This window comes from Pituophis catenifer, unplaced genomic scaffold, assembly GCF_029215685.1.
Source record: "Pituophis catenifer annectens isolate HBS135680 unplaced genomic scaffold, rPitCat1.0.hap2 SCAF_2, whole genome shotgun sequence".
Lineage (NCBI taxonomy): Eukaryota > Metazoa > Chordata > Lepidosauria > Squamata > Colubridae > Pituophis > Pituophis catenifer.
Window position 1 is genome coordinate 40,887,096 of NW_027256882.1, and position 23,163 is coordinate 40,910,258.

The following is a 23,163-nucleotide window of genomic DNA, read 5'->3' on the forward strand; positions in this document are numbered from 1 at the left end:
CTTTGAATTTGCTGGTGGCTGGAATTCTAATAGACATCTTACCATCACCTCTAGGGTGATTAAAATGTACAGGTAATCCTTGACTTACAATCATTTATTTAGCGACCATTCAAAGTTACAACAGCATTGAAAAACCAGAATTACAACCATTTTTCACAGTTATGACCTTTGCAGCATCCCCTTGGTCATGTGATCAAAATTTGGATGCTTGGCAACTGGTCATCATCTAATCTACCATCCATACAACCAGAAGGTGCCCACGATCCCAGACTTGAGCGTGATGTTTTCAAGGTATCACAAAAGGCAATGGGACCCATCTGATCTCTGGGGGAAGGTATTAAATGAGTGGGTGTCATTGTGGTCCCGGACCAAGACTGGGTCCTTGACGAGTTAGTTGAAGCCCAATTGAACACACCAAGGTGGAGATTGAAGCAACACAACTTTGGTAATGAAACATCTGCAAGAAAACTACCAAGCTTAGAGAGCACCAAGCACCCCACAACACAACTGTATTCTGCGCAGGAAGAGGACATACAGTAGCAATAGCACTTATATACTGCTCCATTGTGCTTTACAGCACTCTCTGGGCGGTTTACAATATTGGCATATTGCTCCCCCTCCCCAACAATCTGGGTCCTCATTTTACCGATCACAGAAAAGGAAGGAAGGCTGAGTCAAACTCGAGCCTGTCAGGTTTCAACTCTTGCCTGTGGGCAAAGTTAGGCTGCAATATTGCATTCTAACCACTGCATCACAACGGCTGTTAACATGGGGAGGTTTCCTTAAAAACCCATGTAACCTCATTGTTTACAGCCAAGTCATTTATACCCCCAAACCACAAAAGCCACAACCAAGATGTCACTTTTCTGTTTTATGGCTAAGACTCCTATAGCACTTATTTATTTTATTTTATTTATTAATCAGTTAAATTTGTTTGCCACCCATCTCTCTGTGTACACACATATAGCTGAAGGTGTGCGTAGGTTAACTACAAATTTTCATAATATAACTGTCATTCCGGTAATTCTTATGTTCTACTTTAGTAATAGTTTAGCAATATTCACAAGCCTGTGGTTTTACTTCCTCCTGCATGCCTTGTCTTAAAGTACATCCCACATTCCCTAGTCATACCACAACAAATTATAATGATTTACTACATATTGATTTTACAGTAGATAAAAGTTGAAATGGCACTACGTAACCTAAAGACATCTCTATCTATTGGCCCTGATGGATTATGTGCCTACTTCTTTAAAAAAACTTGCCACTTCCATAGCTGAACCTCTATGTACAATCTACAAGGTATCTTTCAGAGCTAACTCCTTGCCTGACCTAACATTTACCACAAGCAGCTGTGGGACACACAGATCATTGCATGATTCACCTTATTCTTGCTTACAGACAAAGACTTAAAACCATGAAACCAAGAATTAAATCAGTGAGGATTTAGACTGAGGAGGCAAAGCTAAAAATACAGTCTTGCCTTGAATGCACTGATTGGAATGTTTTTGAAGATACCTCTGCAGACTTGGAGGAACTCACAAATACTGTCACATCATATGTCAGTTTTTGTGAAAACCTATGTGTGCCTACCAGGAACTTGTGAATATACAGTAACAATAAACCTTGGTTCACAGCTAAACTTAAGCAGCTACGTCGTTCCAAAGAGGAAGCCTACAGAAAAGGCGATAAAATGCTGTACAATCAGGCCAGAAACATATTAACAAGGGAGATCAGAGCAGCAAAAAGAAGCTACTCTGAAAAGCTAAGGAATCAAACAAATGAACCAGCAAACATGTGGAAAACTCTTTAAAATATCACCGGTTATGGCAAACCTTCCCAAGCTGAAGGAAATCAACTGACAGATGACCTGAATGTATTTTACTGCAGGTATGAGAGAAAACTACTACCACCCATCTCCATAATCCCCATTTTAGACACACCAACAACAGCTAAGCCTCCTACAACCTATCTCATTGGGCCACCACCTCTGGTGATTAGAGAATGTGGTGCAAAGCCTATTTCACAGACAAAAACCAGGAAAAACACCAGGTCCAGACAAGATAACTCCTTCTTGCTTAAAAACTTGTGCTGACCAACTAGCCTCCATCTTCACCCGCATCTTTAATAAATCACTAGAGATGTGCTATGTTCCTTCTTGCTTCAAATGCTCTACTATCATCCCAGTGCTGAAGAGACCCTCCATCAAGAAACTGAATGACTTCAGACCAGTTGCTCTAACATCTGTAGTTATGAAGACCTTTGAAAGACTAGTGCTTGGCCCAGTGGTGAAATCTGAACCGGTTTGCTACTGGTTCGCTGGCTGTGTGTGGGCACTGCGTGCCAAAATGAGGCTTGGGAAGGTAAGTAGAACAGCGAGGCGAGATCAGCTGTGCTACGCAATTTACTTTGCTAGAAAGTAGGATTTCCTGCTTTCTAGCAAAACTAAACCACGTGGCACAGCTGATTGTCGGAAATACCGATTCGGAGGAACTGATAGGTTTTTTAAACTACCGGTTCGACTGAACCGGTAGCTAACTACCAGTTTGCCCGAACTGGTAGCTTTTTAAACTACCAGTTTGACTGAACCAGTAGCTTTTTTTTACTACTGGTTTGCCCAAACCAGTAGTTTTATCACTACCGGTTCGCCCGAACCGGAGCAAACTGGTAGCAATTTAATCCTGGCTTGGCCACCTGAGAACAATCATGGATCCTCTGTTAGACCCCTTGCAATTTGCCTACCAAGCAAATAGATTGACAGATGATGCTGTTAATATGACTCTGCATCACATCCTACAACGTCTTGAATCTCCAAAGACCTATGCAAGGGTCCTCTTCAGTGGTGGGTTGCTCCCGGTTTGCACCAGTTCTATAGAACTGGTAGTAAAACCGGCGGGAGTCTCCGCCCACTAACCTTAACGTCATGAAAATGTTTCTGCGCATGCACAGAAGAGCGTGTGTGTGCGCGGCCCCATTGCAAACCGGTGGTAAAGGTAAGTAGAACCTACCCCTGGTCCTCTTTGTAGACTTCAGCTCAGGATTCAATACCATCATTCCAGATATTCTTCTAACTAAATTAAATCAGCTAGTTGTACCTGACCACCCTTGTAAATGGATCACAAGCTTCCTAGCCGACAGGAAGCAGCAGGTGAAGACAAATCACATCAAATACCTGCAAAATTAGCACAGGAGCCCGCCCCCCCCCAGAGCTGTGTGCTCTCTCCACTACTCTTCTCTCTATACACCAATGACTGCATCTCAAAAGATCCCTCTGTTAAAATACTGAAGTTTGCAGATGATACAACAGTGATTGGTCTCATTCAAGACAAAGATGAATCTGCATACAGACAGGAAGTTGAACAACTAGCCTTGTGGTGCAACCAGAACAATCCTGAACTAAATACACTCAAAACCATGGAAATTGTGGTGGATTTTAGAAGAAAACCTCCTATATACTATCACCTCTTACAATACTAGACAACACAGTATCAGCAGCAGAGTCCTTCAGGCTTCTAGGTTCTATCATATCTCAAGACTTAAAATGGACACCAAACAACAAAAACGTCATCAAAAAAGCTCAACAAAGAATGTTCTTTCTGTGCCAACTCAGAAAGCTCAAACTGCCCAAAGAGCTGATCCAGTTCTACAGAGGAATTATTGAGTCTGTCATCTGCACCTCCATAACTGTCTGGTTTGGCTCTGCAATCAAAGTAGACAGACACAGACTTCAATGGATAATTAGAACTGCAGAAAAAACAATTGTTATCAACCTGCCTTCCATTGAGGATCTGTATACTGTACTGCACGAATCAAAAAGAGGGCTGTGAAAATATCTACAGACCCCTCACATCCTGGAGATAAATTGTTTCAACTTCTACCCTCAAAATGACACTATAGGGCACCGCACACCAAAACAACTAGACACAAGGACAGTTCCCCGAATGCCATCACTCTGCTTAACAACTAATTCCCACAACACTGTCAAATAATTCAGTAAGACTGTATTACTATTATTCTTCTCTTCCTTACTAGTTTCTATCTCTTCCCATTACTATAACCATGTTGCTTGTATCTTTCGATTTATATTGTTTTTATTTGTTTCCTAGTATGATTTAATAGCTTATTAATAACCTTGACTATCACTAAGTGTTGTATCTTTTTATTCTTGAATGTATTTTATTCTCCTTATGTACACTGAGAGCATATAAACCAAAGACAAATTCCTTGTGTGTCCAATCACACTTGGCCAATAAATAATTCTATTCTATTCTATTCTATTCTATTCTATTCTATTCTATTCTATTCTATTCTATTCTATTCTATTCTATTCTATTCTATTCTTAAGAAAGATTGTAGAAGGGGGGCAATGCTCACTTAACAACTTTCTCATTTAGCAACATAAATTTTGGGTTCCATTGTGGTCACCAAATCGAGGACTACCTGTCCCCCCCTCTTTGGAGCTGAAGTAGCTCCAAGAATACATCCACTTGTACAGTATATCTGTGGAGATTGTGTATTCTGATCTTTTTGTACTGGGCTGCATTTCACCCTGTATCTGGTCTTGGTGATTTACTAACTTTGGAAATCAGTAGCTTGGCTTGTTAGGGGAGAGGCTTGCCACACACACACACACACACACATACTCTCTCTCTCTCTCTCTCTCACACACACACACAGCTTGAAGGGGAGGAGAGCAAGCAGAAGATAAAGAAGAGGAGAAGAGAAGGGAACAGGTTCTTTCCCTAACACACACCCTGGCAGGAGAGCACCAAGAAGCAAGATCAAGGACAATCTTATTTTCCTGGACGGACAGACCATCAGCTAATATCCAGTCCCAGCTAGTGCCGATGAGAAGGCAGGTATGATACGACAAGAATGAGTATGTTCTAATTACTCACAGGTTGGAGTTGAAGTTAGGAAAGCAGTTGGGAAATAAAAGCAGAGAAAGAAAAGAGGTGTTATTCTAGATTTGTGTTTGGCCCACCTTGTCATTAATTAGGTTATCTCCTCAGATAGCAAGGATCTGGCCAGGTGGGAGGCAGCAATGGCAACCATCTGGCTATTTGTTTTGGGTGAACCAGATGATCTCTAAAATGTTACACTATATAATGAATCTTGCTACCTCGTGTAGAGGACACTATCTTCTATATACTAGGGTTTCACTAGCATTGAAGAGAGGTGGTACAGAAAGAGAGTAAAACTGCTTAATTTTAGTGCTTGATTACTTATCCCTTTTTCTTAAAAAAAAGAAGACCTGGTAAAAAGACCACTTACCTGGAACATTTCCTTATTTGGATGGTGAAGAACAGAAAGGCACACAATCTCTTTGAGCGTATGGGTGCAAATTAATGGGCAATATTAGTGCACGAAGAGCCAGCAGAATGCAGGTAGTCCTCAGCTTATGACCACAATGGAGCCCAAAATTTCCATTGCTAAGCAAGGCAGTTGTTCAGAGAGTTCTGCTCCATTTTGTGACCTTTCTGCCACAGTTGTTAAGTGGATCACTACAGTTGTTAACTTAGTAACCTGGCTGTTAAGTCAATCTGGTGTCCCTATTGACTTTGTTTGCCAGACGGTCACAAAAGGTGATCAGATGACCCTGGGACACTGCCACCATCATAAGTACATGCCAGTGGCCAAGTGGGCGAATTCTGATTATGTGACCATAGAGATGCTGCAACGGTTGTAAGTGTGAAAAACAGTCATAGGCCACTGTTTTCAGTGCCCTTGTAACTGCAAAAGATCACTAAACAAATGGCTGTAAGCAGTGGTGGGATTCAAGTAATTTAACAACCGGTTCTTTGCCCTAATGATTTCTTCCAACAATCAGTTTGCCAAACTGCTCAGAAAGTTAACAACCGGTTCTCCCGAAGTGGTGCGAACTGGCTGAATCCCACCACTGGCTGTAAATCAAGGACTACATGTATCTCCTTTATACCAATTTCCCCTGGCATCGTTGAAATATCTGGATCTTCCAGATATGCTTACACAATGCTTACATTGTGTTTACACAGCAGGATGGATTAGGAGGGATAAAAAGAAGAGAAAACAAACCTTAGGCAAGTTCTGTGAAAGAAGTTTTCATCTGGTCTTGAACTTGTCCATAATCAGATATAAAATGGGAAAGATTTCTATAGAGGTAAAAGATAACAAGACACCAAGTGTTAGAAACAGTCCGGGGATCCTTAATCACAAATGGAATCTTCTTTTATTTATTGTATTTATTAAATGTTTATGCCACCCATCACCCCTACAAGGTGACCCTGGGCAGCATAATTTTATCGAGACAGACATTTACCCTTGACGCAACCAAGGAATGGGTTTTTTTAAAAAATTTGATTTATATGCCGCCTTTCTCCGGGGACTCAGGGCGGCTTACAATGCGTTAAGCAATAGCCTTCATACTTTTGTATATTTATACAAAGTCAGCTTATTGCCCCCACAAACTGGGTCCTCAATTTACCTACCTTAGAAAGGATGGAAGGCTGAGTCTTGGAATTGATTGAATATCCCTTTCCAGACTTTGGACTATCTTGATTACCCCCAGGCCATTGATTCTCCCCCGATTGATTGATTAATTAATTGATTGATTAGATGTATTCGCCAACAGAACTTCTTATTCTGCGAGACTCCCCCCTCTCGCAGGTGTGGCCCTCCACTTTATCAAGGGCCTACCTTTATGACGGGCTTTGGCACCCCGAGAGGTGGCATGCTGCAAAAAGGGGATTAAGGGGTTTTTTAGGGAAACTTTTTGATAGATTTTTAAGGGATTTTAAGGGGCGGGAGGGTTGTGTGGGTTTGGGGGTTAACCCACGGGGGGAGGGGTCCGGCCCAGCTGTTAGTGGGGCCACGGAGGGTGCAGATTCCGGGGGTAAGAGGGACATCAGAGTCCATTCTGTCGAGGGCTTTTCTATCAATGTGTTGAGTGGGAGGGGCAGATATGGTGGGAGCAGGGGGCCGCATCATGTAGTGGGGGCGCGCACTCGCTATCTTCGAGCGGTGGCACGCCCCGGTCCCCATAGCCCTTCTCGTATCCCAGGCTGTTCAGACTCTCAGGGCCCGAGCCTTCGGCTGCTGTCGTGCAATGCCAGGTCCGTGGTAAATAAAGCCCCCCTCATTTGCGATCTTATTCAGGAGGGGGGAGCGGACCTGGCAGGTATTACGGAGACCTGGTTGGGCCATGAGGGGGGGGTTCCCCTCGTGGATATGTGCCCACCAGGTTTCCGAGCATTCCATCAGCCGAGAGCTCAGGGCAGGGGCGGGGGGGGTGGCGGTTATTATAAAGGAAAGTCTTGATCCGAGGGAGACCACTGTTCCACAGATAGCCGGATGTGAGTCCCTTTTTGTGAGGTGGGGTCGTGGAGTACAGATGGGCTTGTTGATCACGTACCTGGCTCCCTGCCGCGTGGCAACGGCCCTGCTCGAGCTGCTCAACGTCATAGCTGAGGTGGCGGTTGGTACCCCCAGACTTCTAGTCATGGGGGATTTCAACCTGCCATCTATCGGCGAAACGTCTGAGGTGGCTCGAGAGTTCATGGCTTCCATGACGGCCATGGACCTTACTCAGTTAATTCATGACCCCACTCACACGGGTGGACACACTCTGGACTTAGTTTTTGTCTCTGGTCAGTGGTTGAGTGGCCTTGATACAGGGGATATAGTCATCGAACCCTTGTCATGGTCTGACCACTCGCTCCTTCGACTGGACTTTCTAACCGCTGCACCCCGCCGCAGGGAGGCGGGACCGACCAGGTGGTTCCGCCCCAGGCGCCTGATGGACCCTGATAGGTTCCAGATGGAGCTTGGGCCATTTCCTGAGACTCTGGCTCATGACTCGACTGAGGACCTGGTGGCCGCCTGGGATAGTGCGGCTGCCGGGGCCTTGGACCGTGTCGTGCCTTTGCGGCCTCTGACCCGGCACCGAACTCACCTAGCTCCTTGGTTTTCCGAGGAGCTCAGGGAGATGAAGCGCCGGAAAAGACGCCTGGAGAGTAGTTGGAGGACCAGTCGCTCCGAATCCGACCGAACACTGGTGAGGTCTCATATTAAGACCTACCTAGTGGCGATAAAAGCGGCGAAATCTAGTTATTTTGCCGCTCTTATCGCGTCATCAGATAATCGCCCGGCCGCCCTGTTCAGGGTGACCCGCTCCCTCCTCCATCTGGAAGCGCGGGATGACCCCTTGCAGGGCCGAGCCGAGGATTTTGTGCAGTATCTGTATGACAAAATCGCTCAGATTCGGGAAGGACTGGCCTCTGACTGGGTATGTCCGGATGGGATGACTGAGGCAGGTCTTGAGAGTGTTATCTGGGGGGAGTTCGATCCTGTGGCTCCTGAGGACATGGACAGGGTCCTGGGACGGCTGAACGCGACCACATGTTTATTGGACCCGTGTCCCTCCTGGTTGGTTCTGGCTTCCCGGGAGGTGACACGAGGCTGGCTCCAGAAGATCGTTAATGCTTCTTTGAGTGAGGGGGTCCTGCCGGCCGCTTTGAAAGAAGCGGTTGTGAGGCCCCTCCTCAAGAAGCCCTCTCTGGATCCGGCTGTTTTGGCTAACTATCGTCCAGTCTCCAACCTTCGCTTTGTTGCGAAGGTTGTTGAGAGTGTGGTGGCGCAACAGCTTCCCCGGTACCTGGATGAAGCTGTCTATCTAGACCCGCTCCAGTCCGGCTTCCGGCCTGGGCACAGCACGGAAACGGCATTGGTCGCGTTGGTGGATGATCTCTGGAGGGCTCGGGATAGGGGTTGCTCCTCTATCCTGGTCCTGTTAGACCTCTCAGCGGCTTTTGATACCATCGACCATGGTATCATGTTGCACCGGTTGGCGGGGTTGGGGGTGGGGGGCACCGTTCTGCGGTGGTTCTCCTCCTACCTCTCTGACCGGTCGCAATCTGTGTTGACGGGGGGGCAGCGGTCGACCCCGAGGCACCTTGCTTGTGGGGTGCCACAAGGGTCGGTCCTCTCGCCCCTTCTGTTCAACATTTATGTAAAGCCGCTGGGTGAGATCATCCGTGGCTTTGGGGTGGAGTTCCATCAGTACGCTGATGACACCCAGCTGTACATCTCCACCCCAGGCCACCCCAACGATGCCCTTGAAGTGATGTCCCAGTGCCTGGAGGCCGTGCGGGCCTGGATGGGGAGAAACAGGCTCCGACTCAACCCCTCCAAGACCGAGTGGCTGTGGCTTCCAGCGTCCCGATATAGCCAGCTGACGCCATCGCTGGCTATTGGGGGCGAATCACTCGCCCCCACGGAGAGGGCTCGCAACTTGGGCGTCCTCCTGGACGCACGGCTGTCTTTAGAAGATCATTTGACGGCCGTGGCCAGGGGGGCTTTTTATCAGGTTCGCCTGATACGCCAGCTGCGCCCCTTTCTAGATCAGGACTCTCTACGCACAGTCACTCAGGCACTAGTCATTTCCCGCCTGGACTACTGCAACGCTCTCTACATGGGGCTCCCCCTGGGGTGCACCCGGAGGCTCCAGCTGGTCCAGAACGCGGCCGCGCGGGGGATTATGGGGGCGACGAGGCGCTCCCATGTGACACCTCTCCTGCGCGAGCTGCACTGGCTCCCAGTGGTCTTCCGGGTGCGCTTCAAGGTGTTGGTGACCACCTTTAAAGCGCTCCATGGCTTAGGGCCAGGGTACTTACGAGACCGCCTTCTGCCACCAATAGCCTCCCACCGGCCAGTACGCTCGCACAGAGTGGGCCTCCTCAGGGTGCCGTCCGCCAGACAATGTTGGCTGGCGACCCCCAGGGGGAGAGCCTTCTCTGTGGCGGCGCCCACCCTCTGGAACAACCTTCCCCCAGAGTTACGTATAATAACAGACCTCCGGATTTTTCGTCGGGCCCTGAAAACCTATTTATTTCAACAAGCTGGGCTGGCCTGAGTTAAATTTTAAATTGATTTTAAATTGGGTTATCTTAATTTCGGCCAAAACATTTAATTATTTTAATATTGTTCTTAAATTTTGTATGCTTTGTTTTTATCTTGGCTGTGCACCGCCCTGAGTCCTATTTGGAGAAGGGCGGTATAGAAATTTAATAAATAATAATAATAATAATAATAATAACCTTGAGCCTGGTGAGATTCGAACTTACAGTAATTGCAGACAGCTGGTGTTAATCACAATGCTATCAGTCTGCTGAGCCACCAGGCCCAGGGTTTTGAAATGCTACAGAATAGGATAGATTGAGAAAAGGCGGAAGAAGGAATTAATAAGAGGAAGAACCCAGATCATTAAGTAACCATTCTTTATTTGCCAAGAGTTGGACATAATTGAGTGGATACCATCATTATCATCATCGCTTTATTTGCATGAGTTTATATCTGCCACTGAGACAAATTGACTTGATTGAATGTTGGCAGGTTGAAAATGTCAAGTGGAAAATTGACTTTCTTGTGTCCTTGATAAGCTAATCTTTACCCTGCCATTGTCAAAGAACCTTTTATTTTCTTCATTCCCCAACTCTCTTCCTGATCTTTGAGTTTTTTTGAACCTGAGCCAAGAATTTCTTCCTCCCTCTTTCTCTCCCTCTGGTTGAAAGCACACAATATCTCAGAATTTTATTGATTGATTGATTTGCTCAATTTATATAGCCCCTCATATCACTTTATGTGACTCTAGGTAGCTTACAATCAGATACATAAAAACACAAAATACACCATGGAAACCCAAAATAAAAACACTTTGCAGGTGGGCATCATCTAATCTACCATCCATATAACCAGAAGATGCCCACGATCCCAAGCTTGAGTGTAATGTTTTCAAGGTATCACAAAAGGCAATGGGGCCCATCTGATCTCTGGGGGAAGGTATTAAATGAGTGGGTGCCACTGTGGTTCTTGACCAAGACTGGGTCCTTGACCAATTATTTGAAGCCCAATTGAACACACCAAGGTGGAGATTGAAGCAACACAACTTTGGTAATGAAACATCTGCAAGAAAACCACCAAGCTTAGAGAACACCAAGCACCCCACAACACAATTTTATTCTGCGCAGGAGGAGGACATACAGTAGCAATAGCACTTAGACTTATATACTGCTCCATTGTGCTTTACAGCACTCTCTGGGTGGTTTACAATATTGGCATATTGCCCCCCCCCACTAATAATCTGGGTCATTTTACTGATAACAGAAAAGGATGGAAGGGTGAGTCAAACTCGAGACGGTCAGGTTCGAACTCTTGCTTGTTGGCAAAGTTAGGCTGAAATATTGCATTCTAACCACTGCACCACCACGGCTGTTAACATGGGGAGGTTTTCTTAAAAACCCATGTAACCTCATTGTTTACAGCCAAGTCTTTTATACCCCCAAACCACAAAAGCCACAACCAAGATGTCACCTTTCTGTTTTATGGCTAAGACTCCTATAGCACTTATTTATTTTATTTTATTTATTAATCAGTTAAATTTGTTTGCCACCCATCTCTCTGTGTACACACATATAGCTGAAGGTGTGCATAGGTTAACCACAAATTTTCATAATATAACTGTCATTCCGGAAATTCTTATGTTCTACTTTAGTAATAGTTTAGCAATATTTGCAAGCCTGTGGTTTTACTTCCTCCTGCATGCCTTGTCCTAACCCTAGTTAACAGTAGTCCAATCATGCGTTTCCTGCTAGATCAGATAGGCCAGGGAAACCAATGGGGAGAGATCGTCTCATAAGTAACCCAGTCTTAAGTAACCGGCTGACAACCTGTGCTTTGAATTGTACCCAGAAGCACACAAGGAGCCAATGCAGTTCGCGAACAGTGGTGTCACCTATTCTGGGTAATTGGCACCAGTAATTGCCTGCAGCAAGAGCAGCCCCATATTAAAACATGTTAGAGTAGTCCAATCTGGAAATCACAAGGGTATGAGTGACTGTGAGTTGATCCAGGAATGGGTATACTTGACACACAGCCCCAAGTTGCACAAAGGCCCTTCTAGCAATGGCTACCATCTGCTCTTATCTGTCCAACATGGCCCCCAGATTGTGTACTTGGTCTTTCTGAGTCAAAACCACCCATCTAGAACCAAAGATAGAAGGTATCTTGAACCAGCAGGTGCAAAAACTCACAGCTGCTCAGCCTGGCTTGGGTTGAGCGAGCTGTGTCAAAACCAATTTAAGCTTTCCAAAATATATATTTAAATGGATTTTATGCATTCATATACTCAAATTAGGTTGCCTTACACAAGGAGGAGTTATATCCAGTCAACCATTTTGTGTTTCTGATTCTTTCAGATATAGCTACTATGCATCGTTACCTCTGGTCACGTTTGAGTTTTTTCTTCTTCCTCTCATTGGTTTGCAAATGTGCTTCCAACAATGACACTCCAATAGTGACCAGCAGTGGCCCTATTAAAGGCAAAATAGTCTTGACTAGATCTGGTTCCGTGACTGCCTATCTGGGAATCCCCTACGCGGAGCCTCCAGTGAATAAACTCCGTTTTCAAAAGCCCGTCCCACGTCAGCCATGGAGTGAAGTATTGGAGGCCACCAGTTTTGGCAACTCTTGTCCCCAGACCAATATTTCTGGCCTTCCTGATAAAGACATATGGGTCGCCAACACACCTCTTTCAGAGGACTGTCTCTTTCTTAACATCTGGGCACCCCACCCTCGACCCTCAAGACCAGTGCCTGTCCTTGTATGGATCCCAGGCATGGGCTTTATCACTGGCACAGGTTCACTAGATATCTATAATGGAGCCATATTGTCTGCTACAGAGAAGGTCATAGTGGTTTCCATGAATTATCGCTTGGGTGGTCTAGGCTTTTTGTACTTGCCACCCTACGCCCCAGGAAACGTGGGCTTGTGGGACCAGCATTTGGCTCTAAAGTGGCTGAAGGAGAACATAGCTCTTTTTGGAGGCGATCCAGCTCAGTTGACTCTGGTTGGGCAAAGTGCAGGAGCAGTTTTGGTGAGTTGCCATCTCCTTTCCCCTCTGAGCCAGCCCCTTTTTGCCCGTGCGGTGCTTCAGAGTGGCGTTCCCAATGCCATTTGGCCCTGGAAGAGCCCCCAAGAGGCCCGCACAGATGCGATAATGCTCAGCAAACAAGTGGGGTGCGCAAAAGATAACGACAGAGCTGTGGTGAGCTGCCTACAGGAGATAGACTTTACACATGAGAACTTTACTCATCTGATCCTGATCAACTCGTTGACCACAGATGGCCATTTCCTCCCAGGCAAAGTCCCAAATCTGCTGGACACAGCAATTCTTCAGGGAAAGCCAATTCTTACTGGGGTCACTGATGATGAAGGCTCTGCTTTTGTATTGCTTATGTATCCGAGCACAAAAACAAACGGAGGAATATTAACATGGGAGCAGCTTCTCCAAGGTGTGACAATAACTCTGCGAAGAGGGACCACAAAAGAAGTTGCGCGCACCGTCGCCCAGAAATTCAGTGAAGCTAATCATGAGCATTACCGTTTGGCGTTTTCTCAGTATATGCGAGATTATTTCATGGTGTGTCCCTTGATTGAACTTGCTGCGAAGATCAGAAAAGCTAGGAAGCCGGTGCATGTTTACTCCTTCAGTCACCACCCTTCTGGCTCTGGATGGCCTGAGTGGGTAGGGACGCCCCATGGAGCAGAAATACCTTATGTCTTTGGAACCATGGCGTCAGCAACAAACCGATCCATCACGGAGGCTGAGGAAGCATTGAGCTGTCAGACGATGAGATACTGGGCACAGTTTGCCAGAGGCGGGTAAGGAACTGACCCAGGGGTGAAATCAACTTACCTTCCCTACCGGATCACGTGTGCGCTTGGACCCTCTGTGCATGCACAAAGCTTCTGTGCATGTGCAGCGAGTCAAAAACAGGTTACTTCCTGGTTAAACCAGGAAGTAACAACGTCCAGGTGGGTGGGCAGAGTCTCGCGCTGCCGCCGCTACCGGTTCGGCTGAACCTGTCCAAACCAGTAGCATTTTACCCCTGAACTGACCTCTCCAGCCCATAAAACACAATCTTTGCTTGTCCTTTTCGAGAATGAGACTCCTGGTTTGGGGCAGTCGTGGAATTGATTAACCTGAACGAACCTGGGGGTTCATCTCTCGCCAATTTCCTATTTTCCAGATAGCATGAACTGTGCAATTGCAGAGAATAATTCAGTAGGAATAGCAATAGCACTTAGACTTATATACCGCTTCACAGTGCTTTACAGCCCTCTCTAAGCGGTTTACAGTGTCAGCATATTGCCCCCAACATATGATTAGGGAAAGGTTTTCTCAGTAGTTGTCTGTTGCTGATATGGAGTGCCATTAATCCCACACCTACCCCACCCCCGTAGTATTCCAAACAGCAACTGAGTCTTGTAACTATTATATTTCCCATAACTATTGCATCAATTATATGGTAGCAACTTTGCTGTGGTTCTGAGTAACCAGCCAGAAGAACACGGGACTTCAGCAATGGGACATAATGCTCACTGCTTGATCATCAGGTCCATTTCCTAATCAAACAGTGAGCATTATATTATATAACCATCTCGGTTGGGAATTGTCCTCAGACCTTGGCCTGTTTCTTTTCTAATGGCCTGTCATGGGCAAAGGTAGCAATTCCTTATACTAATGTTTGGAGGAATGATAAGGAAAACTGAGAGTACATGTTGTGGAGAACAAGGCAGCTATGATGCTCATATTTGATGATTCTTTGGAATAAAAGTACCCATTTTGTGAGCACCATCTTGTATTGAGAAAGAAAGAAAGAAAAAAAGAAAGAAAGAGAGGGAGGGAGGGAGGGAGGGAGGGAGGGAGGAAGGAAGGAAGGAAGGAAGGAAGGAAGGAAGGAAGGAAGGAAGGAAGGCCTTAAGATTTGAAAATAATTATTTAATATCAATGGACTCCAATGCCTGTAATTCTTGTAAACAGGCAAGAGATTCTTTGTACTCCTACCATAATTTCTCAATTGCCTTTGTAGAACTCCAACAGGGTCAAAGCCAGATGAGGTACAATGGCCACTGTACGACGCCACAGAGCAAAATTTCTTTCACATCAGCACAGGAGCACCTCAGATCAAACGCCTGTCACCTGCCCCACTCTGCGACTTCCTGGCTACGCTTCCTGTGAACGACATACCATCGTGTGAGTTGGGGAAATAAATCCTCTCACTTTAGAGCAGCATGGCAATGAGCAGGAGGAGGAACATCTGGGTTTGTGAGGATACTGTAGGAAAAATGGCTAGAATAGTATATTATGGGCAAGATAAACTGCCTAGGCTGTAGCGGATAAGTGTCTGTCTGAGGCCGGGGACGACCATGTCCAAGTCCCACATGCTCACGGAGAGCCCAGTTCCACCTATTTCACAAGATCATTGTTAATGAGGATGAAAGGAAGAGATATGCTCTTGAGCTCCTAAAGAAGAAGTGGAGTAGGAGGATAAAGACGGTCCATGACTTACGACCACAATTGGATCAGAATTTTGGGATCTAAGCAAGGTGGTTGTTAATTGAATTGTTTCCGGTTTTATTGCCTTTTTGCCACAGTTGTTAAGAGAATCACTGCAGTTCTTAAGTGAGTTGTGTGGTTTTTAAGTGAATCCAGCTTCCTTCATTGACTTCGCTTGTCAGAAGCCATCTGGGACGGTTGCAGTGGTGGGTTCCTCCCGGTTCAGCCCGGTTCCCCCAAGCCGGTAGTGGTGATGATATGACGTCACTGAACTGGTTCTGCCCCCTCCCCCCACATTATTCTTACCTATTATTTGGCTCCACCTCCAATCTGTTGCTGCCTCCTGAGTCCCAGCTGGTCTGCTAGAAGGAAAAAAGCTGTTTAAACTCTTGTGCCGGGCTTCAAAGGGCCGCCCTACAGCTGATCAGTGTTAAAAGGCAGTGTGGTGGTAGACCGGTGCCTCCAAAAACAAATGAGTAGACGGGTGTCTGCAAAAATAAATGGGTAGACAGTACAACTCTGCAAGCAGTTAAAAGCCTGGTAGACCAGTACCTCTGCTAAATCCTAAAGAATTGTCACATGACCATCAAACCACGCCCACAAAATAAGCCACGCCCACGGAAACGGTAGTAAAAATTTTTAGAACCCACCCCTGGATGGTTGCAGATGTTGATCATGTGACCTAGGGATGCTACAACTGTCATAAATACGTGCCAGTTGCCAAGTGCCCAAATTCTGATCTCACGATTGTGGGGCTGGTGCAATGGTAGTAAGTGTGAGAACCTGCTATTTTTTTTTTTTAGTGCTGTTATAACTTTGAGTAGTCTCTAAAGGAATGATTGCAAGTAGTAATCATTAGGAAGCAATTGTTAGGAAGTAAAATAGCAATGTATCTTATTTTCTCTCTTCTTGCTTCATGAATATGGATGACCACTAAATCTGGTACATGGATGGATACTTACCTTATCCATATTTTTTTTTTACCTTTTTACTTCATATAAGAGATAATGCTATGAGTCAAAAAGCACCTGGGAGCAGCTGACAATAATATAAAGCAGTGGTGGGTTTCAAAATTTTTTACTACTGGTTCTGTGGGTGTGGCTTGGTGGGTGTGGCAGGGGAAGGATACTGTAAAATCTCCATTCCCTCCCCACTCCAAGGGAAGGATACTGCAAAATCCCCATTTCCTCCCAATCAACTGGGACTTGGGAGGCAGAGAATAGATGGGGGCGGGGCCAGTCAGACTTTTTACTACCGGTTCTCTGAACTACTCAAAATTTCCACTACCGGTTCTCCAGAACTGGTCAGAACCTGCTGAAACCCACCTCTGATATAAAGGTTAACCAGTCCTGTTTATTTATTTATTTATTTATTGGTTCGATTTATATGCCACCCTTCTCCGGAGACTCAGGGCGGCTTACAATGCATTAAGCAAAAGCCTTCATACTTTTGTATATACCTGCTTAGTAGAGCTTTCAGCCATCCCCTAAGCTGTGTTCTTTTTTTATACAAAGTCAGCTTATTGCCCTCACAACCCGGGTCCTCATTTTACGTACCTCGAAAGGATGGAAGGCTGAATCAACCTTGAGCCTGGTGAGATTTGAACGTGCAGTAATTGCAGGCAGCTGGTGCTAGTTAACAGCACTTTAGTCTGCTACGCCACCAAGGCTCTGTTAGCTGTGTATTTCAATTAAAGCCACAATTTGGTCAGTGAACTAAGCTAGTTTGTTATATGAAGTATTATTTGGTCCTCTGATGTTTTCTTTTTACCCTTTTCCCTTGCTTTTTTCTATTAGCAAAGAAATCTCCAGAAGACCCGGACTCATGAATTGGGAAGTTGAACCAGGAATATAGAATATGACATATAAAACCAAGAATACAAGTTGAATCAAGATATGAGCATTGTTTAGCTTTATATGGGAAGAACTATAGTCCTATGAAGAGGTTGGGAGTGACTGGCTGAGCTTTAGTTCAACAAAAATCACTGAGTGAACCCAGTGTAATGGTGGCATGTGTGTCTCAGCCTATGCCAACTCCACTTCTGAATCTGTCCCTTTAGGTGGTATAATAGAAAGGCAAGAGACTAGGTATATTTAGTCTTGGGTGCAAGTACATTCACCTGATTTTAGAGATATATTCATTGGGCTTTGGGCATCTTAAGGAATAACCCATATATTCTTTCTTTGTATGAAGGGAAATCCTAGTTAATCAGAGTTCCCATTTCCTGGAAGGAAGCCTGTGCTATATGTATAGATACAGTTTCCTCAGAAATAGGCCAATTAAAAATGGGAGGTGGTGAGTGTGAATACATCTATAAGTATGGCTGGATTGTTCATTTGGGACAGCTTCACATCTACTACAAAACACTTAATAGCTCTAAAACTGTGGGCCGTTAGCATGAATGCCATTGCACCCATATTCTACTTGAGGTCAGTTGGGGAATCCCATTTTTTTCCCATCATCTCCATTACATCTTAATGCTGTTCATATCATCGTTATCATCATCATAATTATCATTGCTGTTACCACCACCACCACCATCAACAAAGCCTCCAATGATAACATCATATTCATGAGCTGTCATCAAACTTACTAATAGTGATCTTTTTTCCAATCATATTTGGGTTCCCCCCCCCTTTCTTGGAACAGAATTTCCTTTTAGCCTCTTTCCACATATGATTCTTTAAACCATTAACATCAAATAAAGTGCATTCTAAAATGAAAAGTAAACTCTATATCATTATTTTTCTGTGAAACCTTTTAAAAACTATATAGAAATAAAAAGATTTATTAGTAGTCTGTAAATTATAATAGCAACACATCACATTCCGCCAGGCTGGGCTATCAACATAACAATTTTAAATTGGGTTTTAAATTTCTGGGGTTTTAAAATTTAGCCAAATTTATTTAATAATTTTAAACTATTTTAACTGATGTTGTTTTGTGTTTTTAATAGGCTGTACACCGCCCTGAGTCCTTCGGGAGAAGGGCGGTATAGAAATAAAATAAAATTATTATTATTATTATTATTATTATTATTATTATTATTATTATTATTATTATTATTATTATTATATCTCTCTCAATGTTTATGGAGATTCTCAGTCATCGAGGTCATGGTTGTCCCAAAAGTGCTTTTTTCAAACGGCAACTGGACTTTCTGGTGTTTCTTTGATGATATTTTGCTTCTCATCCAAGAAGCTTCTTCAACAGAGCTTCTTGGATGAGAAGCGAAACATCATCAAAGAAAAACCAGAGAGTCCAGTTGCCTTTTGAAAAAGCACTTTTGGGATTCTCTCTCATTGGTTAATAGGGGCTGTTCTGTTATCAACCTGCACAGTTTTGCCTATTATCTTACCACGGATTCTGTGACGTTTACAAATTATATTAACTATCACATCTTAACTACTCATGTATCTCTATATAAATTAAAGGTCCTTGGTCATTTATTGGGAATCAAATTCTTGCCTTCTATGCAACGAAAGTCAAGTTATTTCCTATCTTTTCTCTCTGAAGGAATCTTAATTTGACTGAAATTACTGGAAAATTAGCTCAGCAGACTAAAAGCATTGTGATTAACACCAGCTGTCTGCAATTACTGTAAGTTCGAATCTCACCAGGCTCAAGGTTGACTCAGCCTTCCATCCTTTCTAAGGTAGGTAAATTGAGGACCCAGTTTGTGGGGGCAATAAGCTGACTTATTAAATATACATATTAAATATACTTAAATATACAAAAGTATGAAGGCTATTGCTTAATGCATTGTAAGCCGCCCTGAGTCCCCGGAGAAAGGCGGCATATAAATCAAATTAAAAAAAAAAAAATTGAACTATAGTCTGCCATGACACATATGGGTACTAATGTACCAGTTTCGGCACCCATCCAATTTTTCTACATTACCAGAAAATAATTGTAAGGCTAAAAACTTACTAAGCAATCTGCATCTCTGAACATCAATTTTATTTATCAAGAAGACGTCCCAAACAAATATAGTAAATAGTTATAGCTGAATTTTTTTGGGAAGTATACCAGAAAAGGAAAAAGTCCAAAATAAACAAGGAAAGTCTGACTATATTGGTACTTAGTGGATACGATTTCACTGACATTAGGAAGAAAGGGCAAGTCAGCTAAACAACCAAAGATATAACACTTTGCACAAAAATGATCTGTAAACGAAACAAACTATTATTTCCAGCGAATGTGATGCACTAGAATTAGAACTTCAGAGTTGGAAAAAGAACAGTACCTCAGAGCTCTCCTTATCAGCCAGGGAAGAACTAAACCAGAGTTGAAATTCTTTTATGGACTTGCTAGGTGGCTCAGTGGCTAAGACGCTGAGCTTGTCGATCAGAAAGGTTGGCAGTTCAGAGGTTTGAATCCCTAGTATAGGTCTTCTGTGTGAGCAGGGGGTTGGACTAGATGACCTCCAAGGTACCTTCCAACTCTGTTACTGTTACTGTTACTATTGTGTGTCACCATTGCAACTAATTAATCCTTCGACTAGTCTTAGGTGAATTGAAAATAAATTTAAAGATAAAAGCCATGGGAAAACTCAACAGACTTTACGGCAAAACAAAGTCCGCTCACAAAATAGACTGTTAGCTTGATATCTGAGCAACTATTGGCCATAAAACATGAGGTGCTGAAGGGTGATATACAGGTTTATGCAATATTCAAAAGCATTACTCTTACCAAGGATTAAGTCATTGGTCCACCTAGTCCTTTTATCCGGGGCATGTGCACAATTAAATAGCAAACAATTAAAACAATTGACAAAATGCCACAGCACTCAAATATTTCCGTCACTCACACCAAACAATCACTTTATATCAGCTCCAGTTGCCTCCAAGATCGTCATTGGCTGTCGCCAGATTTGAAAAATCAAAACTGAGGAAGTCAGCTAACCATACTGGATGATGGGCTCTTTGGACTACCAGATTGGGAGCTCTACTACCATGCAGTTGTATTAACATGGGTGAGGGAATGGATAACTCTTACACATAACAGATTACTGCTTCTAGAAGGCCATGATCTCCAATTAGGATGCCATGCTTTTTTATGGTGTAATAAAAACAAAACTCATAGACATTTTCAAAGACACAATGTAAGAAATGCTCTACTTTCAGTATGGGAAAAGGTGAAAGCAAAAAATTTACATTAAAATTCCAGTCTGGCTCTCAACAATGGAAGCTTTTATACATCCAAATGTAGTAAATCTGGAAAAAAATGTAACATATAAAGATATTTTAAATGTGGAAGGGGAATTTAAAACCAAACAAGAGTTGCGCAATCAAGGTGTGGACTTATCACACCTTGGCTGCATATGCAAATGAAATTGAGATATGAGAAAGATATTAAGGACTATGGTTTCTATAAAGAGCCTATGACATTTGACCAAATAATGTTAGGAGTAGATGAAAAGTTGATAAAGAAACTATACAATTTCTTGTTAAGCTTAAAAATGGAAGATGAACAGGTAAAAGACAGTGATAGTATGGGGAAAAAACTTTGGATATGCTATAGATTTAGACAAATGGCAAAAACTTTGGGGGAAAAATTGTAAACTGACAATGGCAACTGCATTTTAAGGAAAATTTATATAAAATGTTTTATAGGTGGCATTTACCACCGGCAAGATTAACAAAGATGTTTAAAAGCATGTCTGCCAGATGTTGGAAATGTAACCAGACACTGGGGATGTATCATCCTGTGTGGTGGACATGTGTAAAAGCAAAGAAATATTGGACAAAAGTACATGTATGGTTAGAGAAAATGTTAAAACAGCACATAGATTTTAAGTCAGAAATATTTTGCTAGGGATAATACCTAAAAGTATGATAAAGGGAACTTATACTTAATATTATATGTCTTGACAGCAGCAAGAATTGTATTTGCACCGTGGAAAAATGAGGAAATACCTACAGAGAGATGGTCTATTTTCTTAGCTGCTTACTCGTACAGACTACTCCACCGACCGGGCCGAACTCTGGGCCATGCTGACGCCCTCAGCCAATGCCCCTTGCCTGACCTATTGGAGAACCCGACTCTGGAAGCCCCTGTCTTACTGATTGATGTTGTGTCCCTGGAGCCCCTTTCTTCTGGCGAGGTGGCAAGGGTTTCTGCCAAGGACTCTGTTTTACGCACTGTGATGGGCTGGGTAATGCGGGGTTGGCCTACTAAGGTGGACAGTGGGGATTTTCAATTGTTTTTCAACAAAAAGAATGAACTGTCAATGTTGGGGGGCTGTTTGCTGTGGGGCAACAGGGTGGTTATTCCCTCTCGTTTAAGGCATAGGGTGCTTGAGTTGCTACACGAAGGGCACCCCGGTATCGTTAGAATGAAAAGTCTAGCTCGGAGCTATGTGTGGTGGCCACATCTCGACCAAGACGTCACTGAGTGGGAAATGCAGGCCCTGCCAGGAGTCCCGCCCGGATCCCCCTGTAGCTCCCGTTAGAGAGTAGGAAAAGCCAAAGGGACCATGGGGGAGGATCCATATCGATTTTGCAGGCCCCTTCCACGGCCAGAATTTTCTTATAATTGTAGATGCTTTTTCAAAGTGGCTAGAAATTGCTTTGATGCCCTCAACCACTTCTGAGGCCGTAATTAAAGTCCTCAGGAAACTTTTCGCAACTCACGGATTGCCAGACACCCTGGTCTCGGATAATGGGCCCCAATTCACAGCAACCCAATTCGAAGGCTATCTTCGAAGGCCGACTTAGGCATATGACACGCATTATCTGCTCCTTTTCATCCGGCTTCGAATGGCCTTGTAGAGAGATTTGTACGAACAGCCAAGGAAGCACTGTCCCGGCTCGATGCGGGAGACTGGCAAGCTAGGATTGATCAATTCTTAGCAATACAACACGCAACCCCGTGCACTTCCACAGGGTATAGCCCAGCCAAGCTTTTAATGGGTCGTAAACTCAGGTGCATTCTCGATCGCTTACACCCAAACTACTCCACAGACAATTACAAGGGGGGAGAGGGAGGATTAAGACAATTCCAAATCGGAACCCCGGTATTCGCTAGGAATTATGCCAATGGCCCACTGTGGATCGAGGGAGTTATTGTAGGGATCACCGGTCCAAAATCATACACAGTGGACGTAGGGCATGGTAAAATTTGGAGAAGGCACATAGATCAATTGCGTAAACATTTGCATTGTGAAGCCTGTGAAAACTCCAACACTGTAAAACCTAACTTCCAAAGTTTCCCCGAAACAGCTATCTCAAGCCCGAGTAAACCGGAATACTTATTGGGCAAGCCTGAGTTCCAGCGCCGCCCCAGCAAGTCGACACTCCCAGCCGGGGATGGCCACGCCTTTGGAGAAATCCAGGAGGTTCCATTGGCGGAGCCAGGAGAGACGGGAGGTCCCTCTGACCGGCTCGACGCCTCTCCAGCAACTGAACTGCGCAGGTCAACCAGAGTAAAGTCACGCCCTGGTCACCTGCGTGATTTTGTATGTAAATATGTAAATAGATAGGATAAGTGCCTTCTGGGAATGGAGGGGTGTTATGTATGTATCTATTTTGTGCGGGAAATTCAAATGCAACAATGCTTTGTGATTGGTTAACGGGTGTTTCAGTACTGCATATAAGGAGGGCTGTTGCCTGTGGTTCTTTGCTGAAGTCTCACCCTGAATTAAAGAGCTGTTGTCACTAGCCTGCTTGTGCCTCTTGTTATTCCCGTGCTACAACAGGCCACATGGGCCAGATCTAAGTACCCCATGGGCCGGATCTGTCCCCCGGACCTTGAGTTTGACACCCCTAAATTAGGCGTTCTGGCGTCTC

General features: G+C 44.3%; 1 protein-coding gene and 1 long non-coding RNA gene across 2 annotated transcripts; both read left to right on the plus strand.

Annotated features, from left to right (window-relative positions):
• The first annotated feature begins 4,651 nt into the window (after positions 1-4,651).
• On the plus strand, positions 4,652-18,390 carry LOC139312140 (cholinesterase-like). Its single transcript, XM_070936694.1, has 4 exons — positions 4,652-4,859; positions 12,231-13,695; positions 14,907-15,070; positions 17,170-18,390. Exons 2-4 carry the CDS (start codon positions 12,242-12,244, stop codon positions 17,199-17,201), a joined length of 1,650 nt encoding a protein of 549 aa, XP_070792795.1. The 5' UTR covers positions 4,652-4,859; positions 12,231-12,241; the 3' UTR covers positions 17,202-18,390.
• Positions 18,391-18,779: 389 nt separating this feature from the next.
• On the plus strand, positions 18,780-23,014 carry LOC139309412 (uncharacterized). Its single transcript, XR_011599861.1, has 3 exons — positions 18,780-19,028; positions 20,207-20,348; positions 21,250-23,014. It is a non-coding gene; the product is annotated as an uncharacterized lncRNA (long non-coding RNA).
• Positions 23,015-23,163: the final 149 nt, after the last annotated feature.